This window comes from Taudactylus pleione, unplaced genomic scaffold (genome assembly GCF_031769625.1).
Source record: "Taudactylus pleione unplaced genomic scaffold, aTauple2 ptg000086l, whole genome shotgun sequence".
Classification (NCBI taxonomy): Eukaryota; Metazoa; Chordata; class Amphibia; order Anura; family Myobatrachidae; genus Taudactylus; species Taudactylus pleione.
Genome location: NW_028284488.1, coordinates 31,917,289 through 31,931,587, shown reverse-complemented (window position 1 = coordinate 31,931,587; position 14,299 = coordinate 31,917,289). Strand labels below are relative to the sequence as shown.

The following is a 14,299-nucleotide window of genomic DNA, read 5'->3' as shown; positions in this document are numbered from 1 at the left end:
ACTTTATCTGAATAAAGGCAAGAACAGTTACATAATATATGCTGCTGATTATAGGTTTTGCAGCTGACATGTAGTATGTAGTTAAATACGTAACATAATTACATATTTGCCATTGTTGAGATGACATGTTATCTTTTACTTGAGTCTCTGTCACACTATTTTAAGCATGTGTTCCCTGTTGCTGACTTGTCTTCATTAGTTTTATTATTAAATGCTTTAATTCCTTTCATACATGGACTATCTGAAGAAGAGACATCATTGTTGTACTCTGTATTTTCAGGAATATGGTGGGCTAAAACAAACATGGGTTTAGGCATCCAAAGGGAATTTTTCCAAGACACAATATTAGAACATTATATAAAAGATCACAATGACAATACAGTGCTAACTCCTAAATGCATACATGTTTACAGTAACCATCTCAAACTATTATAATAGTGACCAATAATTTACATTTAATAACTTTGAATAGTGTGGCATAAAGAAAATCTTACTCTATATTTTATCTATTGTATTTGTGATATTTGTATTTGCTATAATAACATTAAACGGCTACATACAAAATAGCTATTTGAATAAAATGAAAATAGTTGCTTATTAGTAGAGATGAGCAATTTGGTTCTACTCTGTTACTATCTGATCTGAAAAGTGTCATCTTATGGGCTATATGGCTCTCACCTGTTTTGGATAGCCAATAGGATAATTCCAAACTTGACCTAATTTGGCAAAAATAACTGAGTAGAATCGAACCGCTCATCTCTACTTATTATTGGATATGTCCATGTTTCGTCTATTAACAATTATACACCCATGCACACTCCCAGCACTACACTATACTGAAAATTTAAATGTAACAAAGATTTTATTAGATTATTTAAGTATTTTTCAATTTAGTTGTAATATTTGGGTATTAGAAAGATTATAGATGTTGGTCATGGTCAATATAAGTTACATCACTTTTCAGCTGCCGGTGTACCGCCTTAATAGTCTACAGCAGTGGCTCTGAACCTCACAGATCATGCTTTGTGGATTTCCGTCTGTGGAAGCAGGATGGATAATTACAGAGCCAACAAAATAGATTAACTCAAAATAGATTAACTCACCTGTGCATGATGAAAGAAATTCACAAACCATGACCTGTTGGTGGTGATTGAGGACTGGAGTTGAGAATCACTGGTTAAAGGTGCATACACATGTAACGATTTTGTTACCAACGATTTTCTGTCAGATTTTTTAAAGTGTAATGAACGATTTTTTTGAACTACAAACGATTTTTGTAACTTCCCTTAATGAAAATCGTTCAGTTGGTCAGTCAGAATGAACTACAAACGGGAACGCGCATGAACGATAATCGTTCATCTTAAGAAAATGAACGATTTTATAAACGATTTAACGATAATGATGTCGTTATAGTTAAATCATTAAAAAAATTGTTGTGTGTGTATGCACCTTTAGTGTGCTCCACTCGGGAGTCAAATATATTGTTATTAGTGTTCTCTAAACAATTATATATAAGAGTATGGAATCAGGTTTTGTATTTAGTTTTTATACTGCACTAAATAATAAAATGCAACTCAGATATAACTGGTATTTTTTGTTTGGAGGACTTATGATTGGCTCATGAGTGAAATCGGTGTGTACCTAACAACTGTACAATTTTTTAAAGTGATTAAACATGCTTCAGAACATCAGATTTCAAATGCACACACATTAGTGATCTATCATTTGTATCCGAATGATTATCTGACCTAGATCGTCACAAAAATGACAAAATGTGCATGACATCGACTCATTGTTTTGGAGAAATGTCATGTAGCAACATCCAATCATCTGATCCATACTCTTTTTGGAATGATAATTGATCCCTGGTGCTGCATACATACACACAACACTCTGAAATTATTGGTCCGAGCAGCCTAAATTTGACTGATTAGCCCGATTATTGCATAGTGTGTAACTAACTTTATGCATTTGCCAGGAGCAATACAACCAAGCCTAAAGGACTGTCCCAGGTCACCCAAAATAATTTTGTTTATTATCTTTTAATTATTGGATATACTTTAAATTTTGCATAATTTTCCAACATCAGTATGCTAACAGAAACATCCTCCTATATTAGGGTCAGTCGTAAATTTATGTTGTTAAAATATGCATTATATTCAACCAAATTTTAAAGCTGTTTAAGTTTGAGCATCTCTAGTGGTGAACTTGATTGTTAAATGAGGATGAATGTGAACATTGTATATTTATATAATGTATAAATATAGTTTGTTATAGGCTTATGCATATTACAACTTTGTAGAGACAGTTCTATGGCTACTGCATCTTGCAATGACCAATGTAAACAAATAGTGAAATGAATATAACAAGATGTTAAACATCAAACATAACTGAATTTGTATAGAGAGCAATGGACACAGGACAAACATTTGAATGATGGACACATATTTCACAGGACAATGGGTGCTGAAGAATACTTGCCAGCAGGATCCGATCTGAAACCAGCTCTGGGTGGCACTTGCTCTGAATAGGAAGATGAGGAATGTTCCATAAGAAAGATATATTAAAAATCCCAAATGCATAGCACCTTATTCTGGTTGTGCATCATTTATACATGTATCATGTGTCTTCCAAAGACAATCCTTGCAAGTATAAAATAAAAGCACTATAAACTATTAAAGCCTACTAAAATTTGAAAAACAATTTTTTTATCCTTCCTATAATTAGCAAATATTCCATTTGTATTCTACTCATTTATCAAAGTTGATAATAAATATATCTATTTTTAAAGCACTATACACACATAGTTTTTCCCTTACAAAATAAACAAATTAAAACTACATAAAATATATAGCCCAGATCTAAAGATTACTGGACTCTGAGAAAAGGACATCTTACTTCCAGTATCTAATTAACAAAAAGATACATGCAGAAAATACATTCCTCCTAATATATTACAAAACCTGTATTTCCTCTAACATACCATACATCATATACTTATAGTATACATTCCTTACTTAAACCATGCCACTGGTGCATCAACATTTCTGTTTATACCTGATGCCCAGCTCTTTAGAAGGTCTGAATTTTTAAAAACTTGCTTCCAGCGGAAAGATGCCACTTACAATTCCAAGGACATCTGTACAAGCTTCTGTACAGAATGCCTGGGAGCATTACACGACAAACTCTGTTACTAGGCTGTCTGCTTAGTAATAGGGCTGCATGGGTCACTAACCTGGCAAGTAGAAAACAGAGCGTAAAGAGGTTGACTCCATTGTTAGAGAATTATCGTAGCAGGAAAATACTTTGCAAATCTCTCTTTATGCATGAACAACTCATGTAGCTATGGTGTGGTTTTGATTTATTTTCCAAAGCATTGACAAACAAAGAGGCAGCACAGTACCATCTGTCAATAGAGGCCACTTAACTGTTCTTATTATAATTACTATGTACAAAACTCCAATTTTCATTTATCAGGGCATAATAATTGTATTACATAGACAAGTTCTCAGAAATTGTCCACTTATACAGTATGTTCTGATCTAAGGCAGTTTATTTTATTTCTGTGTGCATGTATTATCTTTATGTCACGTATTTATGTAATGTAAAGATCACAATTACAGGTTGAGTCTTCCATATCCAAAATGCTTGGGACCAGGGGTATTTTGGATATCGGAATATTCCGTATTTTGGAATAATTGCATACAATAATGAAATATATTGGGAATGAGACCCAAATCTAACCACAGAATGCATTTATGTTTTATATACACCTTATACACCTAGCCTGCAGATCATTTTCTCTAATATTTTTAATAATTTTGTGGCTCAAACTATTTTTGTATACAAACATGAAATTCATTTATGTTTCATATACACCTTATACACAATGCTTGAAGGTTATTTTATACTATATTTTTAATAATTTGGTGCCTTAAACAAAGTTTGTGTACATTGAACCATCAAAAAGCAAAGTTTTCACTATCTCAGTCATGCTAAAAATATTCCGTATTCCGGAATATTTGGATATGGGAGACTCAACCTGTATAATGTGCCTTACTTACTGAACTGGGAAGTGATTGGCAGAATTGTGGAATACAGTAGTTACAACGCTTTTACCATGAGAATTCCGACACTGCCAGCTTCCTTACTATAGCCATGTACCTAATGGTCTTTTTCAGGATTTATCTGTGCAGATGTATCTTAAGCCTTGTGTACATGATTAGTCGTACTCATATACATGGGGCAGCTATGATACATAACACAAATTACACACAATAAAGGCAGTGGAGATTCGGCATGGAACCGATGGGCAGAATGTAGCTATGGGGAATTACAATTATCTCACAAGCTTCAGTAGTTAATTCTAGGGGTTTAGATTGGTATGATGCATCAACTTCACAGGAAAATCACAATTAGCTGTCAAAGAAATCTCTGTACAGCAATAGAAGGATTGTGAATGCTAAACAAGAATATATATATATATATATATATATATTTATATATATATATAGAGAGAGAGAGAGAGAGAGAGAGAGAGAGAAGATTTTACCAATATACATAGCCAGTTGATCATGTAAACAGACAATTAATTGTAAATAAGTGTCATCTTATTCATCAAAGGTAGCCATGCTGCCAATGCATCGGAGACATGGATTGCATTGTCATGTTTACCTCAGAGATAGAATCAAGTTATTTGCATCATCTTTCAAAACAGAATCTTGCAATAATAACATATGATCACCATGTGTGGGACGTTACTCCTACCTAATGTCAATCTCTAAAGCAGAAGGCATAGAAGGCTACAGATGATGGATATTTTGTTTTAAAGTAAAGTAGAAAAGGTGGATTTGTGTGGCTTGCTTGTGTTGTTGAATAATGTTAGTATACTATGTACCATTAATGCGCAGCTACCCTTTAGATGGATTTCCCAGTTTAGCATGCTATTGTATAAATTGTAGCATAGTATCTCTCGCCTATGCTTTACAGTTTATTATGTTATAGTAGATAACAGATTACGTTCTGGGGTATCCTCATGTAACAATTTGTCTAACGACATTTGCTGAAAGTTGTCCTAGCTAAGATATCAGATGAGCACCATGGGTTTGCTATTTAGTTTGATGGGGTATGGTACACAAACTTTCACCCAAATGCTTCCTTTGAGAATCCATACATACATACAGACTGTTAGATTTGCTGATTATTCTGCTGCATTCTCCCGCAATGACGTTAAAGGTGAAAAAAAAATGACAGATTTTAAACTTTTGCTCTGTTTCTTGGTTTTCAGCCTTTGGTCTAATAAAGATTGCTTTGTTTGGAAGTTTTTATATAAAGCCACACACACAAATAGAGTGTAAATTAAAGCACTATACTTAAAACACAAAGTCAAGGGCCACATTAATACCAATGTATTATTCAAACAGACATTTAAAAACTACCTCAGAAAAAAAACTTCTAACATTTCATTTATTGTGTTGCAGTTTTCAATGCTTCCAACATAATGGAAAGTGAAAAAGGGCACCAATATTTATAATGACATAGCAGTGTAGAAACAGGATTCATTTGTTAGTGAGAGATTCATATGAACATCAGTTGTGCAGTTGTCCATGCCAAATTTCATGGGGCAAAACAAACAGTGCAAATAGTTTAACTTCAAATGTATAACCTGCTGTTTCTATTACAGGTTGAGTCTCCCAGATCCAAAATTCTTGGGACCAGGGGTATTTTGGATAACGGAATATTCCGTATTTTGGAATAATTGCATATCATAATGAAATATCTTGGAAATGGGACCCAGATATACACACACAATGCATTTATGTGTTTATATACACCTTATACACACAACCTGCAGGTAATTTTATACAATATATTCAATAATTTTGTGGCTCAAGCAAAGTTTGTGTTCAGAAATGAATCCATTTATGTTTCATATACAACTTATACACACAGTCTGAAGGTAATTTATACAATATTTTTAATAATTTGTGCCTTAGACAAAGTTTGTGTACATATACATACATGAAATTCATTCATGTTTCATATACGTCTAATACACACAGCCTGAACGTAATTTTATACAATATTTGTAATAATTTGTGCCTTAGACAAAGTTTGTGTACATTGAACCATCAAAAATCAATGGTTTCATTATCTCAGTCATGCCAAAATTATTCCGTATTTCGGAATATTTGGATATGGGATACTCAACCTGTACTGAGTTTTTTGCTACATAGAAGGCTTTTCAGTCTAAATGAACACTTAGGTTAGCTTTAGCTAGGACTGCACAAATGCAGACTGGGAGCACTTAGACTATATACTGTACATATTTGAAAAAATAAGTAAGTATCATTATAAACTGTTGTCAAGACTGGATTTACTAAACAAAATTTATTATCGATTCATTTAAAGGCATTCATAGGTAGTTTTGATTAGAGTTCAGAATTCTAATTATCATTGATCTTGCTTCTAACAAGGGCCCTATCTGTGTGTACTTTGTATGTTCTTCACATGTTTGAATGGGTTTCTTCTGAGCTCTCTGGTTTGCTTAACAAAATAGACCATAGTGTGTGTGTGTATGTGGGAAGCTGCAATGGGACAGGGACTAATATGAGTAGTTACATATTCTGTAATATGATTTGAGCTATAGAAAAAAAGTAATAATTATTAGTAAATAGTAAATTATTATTATTATTTATTTATTTATTTAATAAAGACAATACTTAATTATTATTTTCCATTTTAGAAAAACATCCAAGATATTTTCATCATAAATCATGGAAGTCATTACACAACCCTATTGGTTCTCATTTCAGAACTCAATTTCCTGATATTTCTAGATTACCCATGGTCATATGCTGCTTTAAATTGGTTTTACGAAGTTATTATTTGTGTTTTATCAATAAATAAATAAATATCATGCCATTTAACCTAGATATGTGTACTGTGTATATGCATCGCCCCAGCTTAATTTAACCTAATATTGTATGTACATATATTTTTTAGCTGCATACACACAAATATTTTCTGTTCAACCAGCCAACTAGTTGATTGGTTGGAATGAAAATCTGGTAGAGTATGGGAGTAACTGATTATCAGCAATTTGCTTCTAAATGCCAGAAAACAGGTGATAATGTTTGTTCAGACAAGTTTTTTAAATATTTGATCTAAACAATTTGTTTAAACAACAGTTTATGTCCATTTTCCGGCGTTTGGGAGCAAATTGCTGATTGTCATTTGCTTTCACACCTTACCAGATTTCCATTCCAACCAATCAACTAGTTGGATGGTTGGACAGAAAGTCTTTACGTGTGTAGCAATCCATAGACATAATTTTTAGTTAAAAATCTGTAATGAATGTTCTTGACATTGCTTATTTATGATTTATTGTTTTAATTTCTATGTATTATGAACAGTTAAATTTTTTGTTACTCTATGTATTCTAAACTATACATATGTATAAAATCTATATTTAATTTTTTTTGTTCATTTTTCTATTTCTATTCAACGGGTTTGTCTACTTCTTGACAACCCCTTCTCAAAAACAAGCATGACATCGCAAAACAACAAATCAGTCAGGGTCTTGCTCATAATCCCCATTGCCTAAAGCAGAGTTGAGCCATGTGCCATTTTTGGCAAAGGCTGATAAACGGGGCCCAAACATCTAGCCTGTATTGAGGCACTTCCCACTTCTGCCGACGCAGGGATCGGAGGATTGGTGAAATCAGACGTGTTGAACAAACTCGATTCCAACCCGAAAATCGGCAAGTCTGGGATTTTTAACATGTTGAATTTCCCTTATGGTTTGCCGATCAGCAGATAAAGTTCCGATCGAAGTCAGCAGAACAGGAAATTGGCAGTAGATGTATGGCCCACATACGTCCATTCATAGCTCACAATACTGTTCTATGGGAGTGTTATTAAAGAGCTTTGGACACGGTGTAATGCATTGTGTGCACTATGTGGGATACAGAGTAGAGGTAAATTTTTCTCAAAAATAGGCAACCTGTCCAAGTAAAAAAAAAAGAATGTATGTGGTCATATTGGCTCCAGAGTGGTACCATTGTCAAGCCATGAAGGGCCAACTAACTATTCCATACACACTATAAGTAAGTGTATTACACTAATCCATGACAGGTAAGGTTTACTTTCATAGAAATTACGCTTAAGGTTCTAATTTTTACTTAAAGAATATATTAGGATGGTTTTATTTTTTAGGGTGCACTGAGCCTTTAAAGTTTAATTTAGCATTTTTTTTTATTTTACTAAGGGCCTGATTCAGACCCGCTCGCGAGCGGGTCGATGGTGTGCTCTTCGCACGTGCGTGCGCAAGCCCTGGAGCGAGAGAGAAATTCTCTCGCTCTGTGGCTCACTACAAAAGGGGCGGCTGTTGGTGTTGACCCTGGAATCCCCCCCCCCGCATCATCACATAATCAACCCAACAGCACAGGGGCAGATGGCACGATTTGCGCTGAATCATATCTTTGTGGCTCCGCCACATACGTCACAATGGTGGTAATCTCGACAATGTGTAGCGGGGCCTGGGCCATGAAGACATACTTTCGTGTCACACGTCCTGCTCCGTCCCCAATTAAAAGGAGGGGAGGGAGGGAGAGTGCAATGCTCTTTCTGACCCAGGGCACCAAAAAGTATAGTTACGACGACTCTGCCTACGGAACTCTTGCTACAGAAAATAATAAGAGGAAATGTGTTTAAGTAGGTTTTGGTGAGCTATTGCAATATAAAAATAAGTCCTATAAAGGAAAGCATGAAGTACAGTGTTAGGAGCTAAAGATTCAATGCAAATATACAATAAAAATACAAAATAAAATATTCATATAAATAAGGACATGTATAGATTTATAAGGACATCTCTGCAAATCTAAGTGACTTCTTATACTTCTAATTAAAACACAGCAAACATACGCATTGTGCGCTATCCCACCTGAATAAGCATATGAAATTAAGTGTTACAATCTTAGATGCAACAAATAAAAAGGATTAAAAAAAACACATACAAATTCTAATCAAATAGGTTAGTTAAGGAAAATGCACTAATTATAGAAAGTGTATGTTTAAAGTCATTATTACGTTTCATTGCTTTGGCTACAATACTGAAATGGCTGTATGTTGTAATAGAATCACACACACTGAAAATACGGTGTCAGAATCATCACTGATGTAGGTGTTATTAGCATTTATATGCAGCTGCTAGGTTGATTTAATTTATGTTAGCATTCAGGATATCACTTACGCCTACTTTCATAAATTGCTCTTGATTTCTCGTAGAGTTCATAGGGGTCAGGTTTTCTTGGATCAAAGGCATCTGTAGAATCAGGAAATGAGCTTCTATGTAGCGTTGGTGGGTACGGAAGATTTGGTGGTAATGATGGTGCTGATAAACTATTTTGGGGGCTTCCTTGATTCTCCCACCGTTCCATCATCTACAACACAATAACAGAATTTCGTCTTCAATCACTTCTTCCATGTAACGGTGCTGCTTGCTTATAACGGTTGTATGTCACATTAGCCATAAAAATGCATTTAATAGTAAAAACAGTTGAAAATATATGGTTAATAATGGCCATTTACATTTGCACAACACAGAAAGTAAGGATGAACTACAATGTTATGACCTATATTTCTGATTATTAATTTCTGCTATAGCTGACATGCAATTACGTTTTCTGGATCTACCAGAATGTCAGCTATCGAAGCAATTTTAAAATATTAGTAAACTCATTCACAATAGCTTCTTCAGTACTTCCACAGGTATAACAAATTACTAATTGATTATAACAGTAAGGTGGAGGCCAATAAACACAAGTAGACAATTCTATATTTGACATCTTAAAAGCAAAAATTGAGTAAGAATCACAAAACACTCCAGCCACAAATGATTCATCAAATATAATGCTAACATTGCTACTGATTGATATCACCACAAAATGACAAATTCAACACAAAGTTATTACACAAAATTATTTTATTCATTAACAATTGCTGACACCATTGACAAGAGATTATTTGCTGGATCTATCAGGCCATCATGTATCTCAATAATCTGTATAGTATTACCCTTATTACCCTGAAATTAAACTATATATATATATATATATATATATATATATATATATATATACACACACAGTCAGGTGCATAAAATAGGGACATTGACAGAATTTTCATATTTTGGCCTCTATTCACCACCACAATGGCTTTGAAATGAAACAAACAAGATGTGCTTTTACTGCAGACTTTCAGATTTAATTTGAGGGTAATTACATCCAAATCAGATAGGAATTACAACGGATTCTATATGTGCCTCCCACTTTTTAAGGGGCCAAAAGTAATGGGACTATCAACTCAAAAACTATTTCATGGACAGGTGTGGGCTATTCCCTCGTTATTTCATTATCAATTAAGCAGGTAAAATGTCTGGAGTTGATTCTAGGTGTGACATTTGCATTTGGAATCAGTTGCTGTCGACTCTCAATATGAGAGCCAAAGAGCTGTCACTATCAGTGAAGCAAGCCATCATTAGGCTGAAAAATCAAAACAAACCCATCAGAGAGATAGCAAAAACATTATTTGTGGCCAAATCAACTGTTTGGAACATTCTTAAAAAGAAAGAATGCACCGGAGAGCTCAGCAACACCAAAAGACTCGGACGACCACGGAAAACAACTGTGGTGGATGACAGAAGAATTATTTCCCTGGTGAAGAAAAACCCCTTCACAACAGTTGGCCAAATCAAGAACACTCTCCAGGAGGTAGATGTATATGTGTCAAAGTCAACAATCAAGAGAAGACTTCACAAGAGTGAATATAGAGGGTTCACCACAAGATGTAAACCATTGGTGAGCCACAAAAACAGGAAGACCAGATTAGAGTTTGCCAAACAACATCTAAAAAAGCCATTACAGTTCTGGAACAACATCCTATGGACAGATGAGACAAAGATCAACTTGTACCAGAGTGATGGGAAGAGAAGAGTATGGAGAAGGAAAGGAACTGCTCATGATCCAAAACATACCACCTCATCAGTGAAGCATGGTGGTGGTAGTGTCATGGCGTGGGCATGTATGGCTGTCAATGGAACTGGTTCCCTTGTATTTATTGACGATGTGACTGCTAACAAAAGCAGCAGAATGAATTCTGAAGTGTTTCGGGCAATATTATATGCTCATATTCAGTCAAATGCTTCAGAACTCATTGGACGGCGCTTCACAGTGCAGATGGCCAATGACCCGAAGCATACTGCAAAAGCAACCAAAGACTTTTTTTTAAAGCTAAAAAGTGGAATGTTATGCAATGGCCAAGTCAATCCCCTGACCTGAATCTGATTGAGCATGCATTTCACTTGATGAAGACAAAACTGAAGGGAAAATGCCCCAAGAACAAGCAGGAACTGAAGACATTTGCAGTAGAGGCCTGGCAGAGCATCACCAGGGATGAAACCCAGCGTCTGGTGATGTCTATGAGTTCCAGACTTCAGGCTGTAATTGCCTGCAAAGGATTTGCAACAAAGTATTAAAAAGTTAAAGTTAGATTTAGGATTGTTTAGTTTGTCCCATTACTTTTGGCCCCTTAAAAAGTGGGAGGCACATATAGAAACCGTTGTAATTCCTACACCGTTCACCTGATTTGGATGTAATTACCCTCAAATTAAATCTGAAAGTCTGCAGTTAAAGCACATCTTGTTTGTTTCATTTCAAAGCCATTGTGGTGGTGAATAGAGGCCAAAATATGAAAATTCTGTCAATGTCCCAATATTTATGCACCTGACTGTGTGATATATATATATATATATATATATATATATTTGTATAAATAAATATAGGTTAACATTATACTTTAAGGTGGCCTCACATGTTTTAACGGGATGTAGTCAGCATCCCGCCATGCTGTCAGTATTCTGACCAGCGGAATCCCGACAGCCAGGATCACATACCCAACCCATTTTAACACCAGGTAGAGACACATCACGACATCATTCAAACACTGAGTAGATAATCTTCGTAATCTGCATGAATGGTCACACTAAACAAAATAACGTTATTCATTGCTGGGCTAATTATGAATACCAGTAGTGTAATACCCAATACAAAAACAATGAGCAATTCATTCATTATTTAATGTAAGTGGTTAGCAGAAAAAACATTCATTCACTTTCAAGCATTTTTACCTACTGTAACAATTTCTTTAGGGAAACTTGTCCTATATCAGCTGTACAACATTATTATTTTTATCTACAAACATTTACTAACACTATACACATATCCGGAAAACTATATTGATAATGCTGTCTATGGAAAACAGCCTAAACACAATGCAACACAAGTCATTATTTAACTTTCTCGTGAAACAAATTGTAGTCACATATCATGACAGATCTACATTACCCAGTTCAATATAAATATGAAAAGGACTTACAGGCTTGGAACTTTTCCATGGAGAGAAGAAACCTGAAAACAATGTAAGCGTGACACTGTTAGGCATGACCATCATGTCACTATTATATACTAGCATTAAAGACAGAAATTGCAGTATCCATAAAAAATAATAATAATAAATCATATATGCTCTGCACTCACCGAATTACACTCCAAACTGTATTTTAATTATATTCAAGTGTTTGTTCCAAGATATTGCAATAATTTGTCAAGCCGGCCAACTGGACACAAAGGGTTTTGTGAGTCAGTTGCAGGGACTGGCCAGAAAAGAAGACTTTGACATAGTTGGCCGACTAACAAATTATTGCAATATTTTGAAAGATACGTTCCATAAATTTAAGTGAAACAAAGTTTGGAGTGCAAATATATATATATATATATATATACATATATATATATATATACACACACACACACACACACAAACACACACAGGTTGAGTCTCCCATATCCAAAATGCTTGGGACCAGGGGCATTTTGGATAATGGAATATTCCGTATTTTGGAATATTTGTATATCATAATGAAAAATCTTATATGGGACCCCGATATACACACAGAATGCATTTATGTGTTATATACACCTTATACACACACGGCCTGCAGGTAATTTTATACAATACTTTCAATAATTTTGTGGCTCAAGCAAAGTTTGTGAAACATAAAGGAATTTCATTTGTGCACATATACACCTTATACACACAGCCTGAAAGTAATTTTCTACAATATTTTTAATAATTTGCGCCTTAGACAAAGTTTGTGTACATTGAACCATCAAATATAAAAGTTTCATTATCTCAGTCATGCCAAAATTATTCTGGATTATTTGTATATGAGAGACTCAACCTGTATATATATATATATATATATATATATATATATATATATATATATATATATATATATATATATATAAAGCAAAAACGACCCGGCACTCGTCAACGGGGTAGAGAGTAATTGCTAAGGTGCCTTTCCTGAGCGTTGGTCACACTCCCACATAAAAGGATGGCACTCAGTAGACTTCTTAGTAATATAAAACGCACGCCGGTAAACACTGTGAGCACAATAGGTTGCCTAGCAACCAATATCAACAATACAATTAAAAACAAAAAATATAAATTAAAAAACACAAATAAACATCCTATCCAATATCCAAGAAGCAGTACCTCCATCATAAAGATATTATATATATATATATATATATATATATATATATATATATGAAGTACAATATAATTAATATTACTAAGACTGAAAGATTACAAAGAAACGAAAACCTGTACATCAAAGAAAACACTGTAAACCCAGGGTTTCATTTAACCCTTTTGGGTAAATGGTATCCAAAGTGTAAATCCACTTGCTTTCCTTCTGCATAAGGATTTTGTTTCTATTACCCCCTCTCAATAAGGGTGGCACATGATCAATTATGATTGTTCTTAAAGAAGCTACCCCATGTTTTAATTGTACAAAATGACGAGCAACCGGTTGCTCACTACAACCGTTCTCAATGGCTTGTCGTATCGCTGAGCGGTGTAACGCCATTCGCTCTTTGAACTGGCGTTGGGTTTTCCCCACGTATGTCAAGCCACAAGGGCATGTAAGTAAATATATAACATACGTGGATGAACAAGTCAAGGCATAATTAATTTTAAATCTTTTTCCTGTATGGGGGTGACAAAAGAAAATGTGTCTGTTTTTTTTGTTGACACATACCTGTAATGTCGAAATGTACAATATGATCTTTAATACTTCTATTCCTAGTGAAACTAGGAAGCAGTTGGGAATTATGTAAGGCCGGCAAGTCCCTATCAGAATTAACAATTGGCCACCAACGTTTAACTTTTT

The 14,299-nt window shown here is 34.5% G+C and overlaps 1 protein-coding gene across 9 annotated transcripts in view; it reads right to left on the bottom strand.

Moving 5' to 3' along the window:
* The window catches only part of MAGI2 (membrane associated guanylate kinase, WW and PDZ domain containing 2), a 1,049,810-nt gene that overhangs the window by 108,806 nt on the left and 926,705 nt on the right, over positions 1–14,299 (bottom strand). For 8 of the 9 annotated variants that reach the window (XM_088468806.1, XM_088468811.1, XM_088468812.1 and 5 more), the window contains 3 exons: positions 12,436–12,467; positions 9,254–9,443; positions 2,482–2,523 (listed from right to left, as the gene is read on the bottom strand). In XM_088468806.1, coding sequence (XP_088324932.1) covers positions 2,482–2,523; positions 9,254–9,443; positions 12,436–12,467 — 264 coding nt within the window. The remainder of the gene's footprint in view (positions 1–2,481; positions 2,524–9,253; positions 9,444–12,435; positions 12,468–14,299) is intronic. The other variant, XM_088468807.1, reaches the window with a different exon arrangement.